The sequence below is a fragment of the Pinus tabuliformis genome, chromosome J (assembly GCF_031772625.1).
Source record: "Pinus tabuliformis cultivar Carrire ecotype Pingquan chromosome J, CPIR1, whole genome shotgun sequence".
Taxonomy (NCBI): Eukaryota; Viridiplantae; Streptophyta; class Pinopsida; order Pinales; family Pinaceae; genus Pinus; species Pinus tabuliformis.
Genome location: NC_142295.1, coordinates 84,327,261 through 84,329,271, shown reverse-complemented (window position 1 = coordinate 84,329,271; position 2,011 = coordinate 84,327,261). Strand labels below are relative to the sequence as shown.

At 34.9% G+C, this 2,011-nt stretch overlaps 1 protein-coding gene across 1 annotated transcript; it reads right to left on the bottom strand.

The window, feature by feature from the left end:
* Positions 1-937: 937 nt before the first annotated feature.
* On the bottom strand, positions 938-1,597 carry LOC149225624 (uncharacterized). Its single transcript, XM_089379971.1, has one exon. It carries the CDS (start codon positions 1,595-1,597, stop codon positions 938-940), a length of 660 nt encoding a protein of 219 aa, XP_089236097.1.
* Between the last annotated feature and the right edge of the window lie 414 nt (positions 1,598-2,011).

The window sequence follows — 2,011 nt, the reverse complement described above, 5'->3', positions numbered from 1 at the left end:
ATCCAAGTGTGTATTTGTACGAGTCATAAGTAATTTTCAATCTTCCATAGTTGGTGTTGCATCCCTTACATTCATCAACAAATTGCAAAAAATTCTTTGTCGATTGCTCTATCCATCTTGTTGAAACACAATATCAAGGGTCACAACCATTGTGAATGAGTTCCATAATTCTTTTGCAGGACCAATACATGCATATACAGGTTTATCCATAATAGGTGGCAACTGTCCCAAATCACCGACCAATATAATTGACCTCCCACCAATAGATGTCTTGCAATAAAACTCATTTAATCTACTAGAATATATTTCACATGCTTCATCTCTTCTTGGATTGTAAGTAAAATTTGTTGTTTCAGAGGTTTTATGTCTTTGATTGGAATTTGAAGCACAAAATGAATTGTTTTTCCATATATGTTGAACGCTGCAACCCCTGTAGGAGCTAAAAGTAGTAATGAACTCTTCCCAGGAAATGATTCAGTTTCAAATGTTTTTTTAATGGCTCTAATCAAATAAGACTTTCATGTACTTGTAGTTCCTTAGATTAGCATGAGTAATTGGCCAATCTCTGATCTATAATGGTCAAGGATAATATCAAATCTTTTCTCTACTTAGCACCAAGACTTTCAAAGGAGTAAGACTTTCCATGCTAGTTAGTGCAAAGGGAATTCAACTTTTGCTTTTTAGATATGAAATGAATAGCACGATTAGAGGTGACTTCATCAACAAAATTTGTATTCCAATTATACACACGATCGTGATCTCTATGTCCCAACATCTCAAACTCATTGTAATTTATATATTTATTCTTATACAATCCACAAAGAATCTCTCACTCAGTCTCTCTAAAATATGCAGGTGGATTTTGAACTTCTTCTTCTTTAGACTCAACTGGATCAATTGGAGGCAATGGATTGCAATAAGCATGCCATGGTTGGTATCAAATTTTTTCCCAATTATGCACTATCTCATCATTTGTCTGACATATATCTTTGTGAAAATCACGAAAGGTCTTGTATAGTAACAACTCAAACCAACAAAATTCAACAAACTTGTCATATTCTCGATTAGGAATTGAGGTAAATCGAGGGAACACACGTACAATAGTTGCATTCTTCCGTTGTAACCATTTTTTCCCACGTTGACGTTTATCATATGACCATGATTTTGTGACATCTATCAATGGAAGGTGCTCAATATAGATAGGTCTCTTGGTATATGCATCAATAAGGGAATTATCATTGTCGGCATCGTATGTATCAACCTGTACTTGTTTGAAAACCTTCATACCAACATTTAGAACCACAAATCGACGACTACATTCAGAAAGAGGGAGCTCTAGAAGCAAATGACATGTCTCTTGTGCACCGATATCTCTGTCAACAATAGTTTCACACAACAAACTCTTGTATACACGGGCTGCAGGTTCATTTGGATTTTGAATAGAAGATACACGCATCAACATATGATGGAATGTTTCTGATCCTTTTTCAGATTTTGTAGCATATTTTTCTATGTAATTAATGACGACGTGCTTTGAAAGAACAGGTTGCCAATCTATATTAGCCCTCCACATCATCAATGTTTCACGATTGTGCATATTCAATCTATCATCATTTCGTCTTGGTTCATATTTATTTTCTCCATTCTCATCAACATAGAGTTTTGACTCATCACATAGATCCCATGGTGCCTTATATCAACATACCAATCTTCCCACTTTCTTTCGAAGGCAAGATCTTTCATTGCATGTGATGTGACGCTCAACACAATTAAGAAGTTCTTCATAATCAATCATAGGATCATATTGAAATATTTGTTGTGTGTCCTTTAAGCAAGGATGATCATCAACATTAAGTCTAAACTAAATATTTCTTTGATGTCAATCATGTGGATTCATTGCATGTACACATCCATCAAAATATTCTTTAGAAAATTTAACCTGTGTAGGATCATCCCAGTTCAATGTGTCCATGTTAGGAGCATCTTTTAACCATAGAAATCCATGCACGTG

What these genes read in the sequence shown, in the direction of transcription:
- LOC149225624 (XM_089379971.1), bottom strand. Translation starts at nt 1,597, where the DNA reads ATGCACAATCGTGAAACATTGATGATGTGGAGGGCTAATATAGATTGG.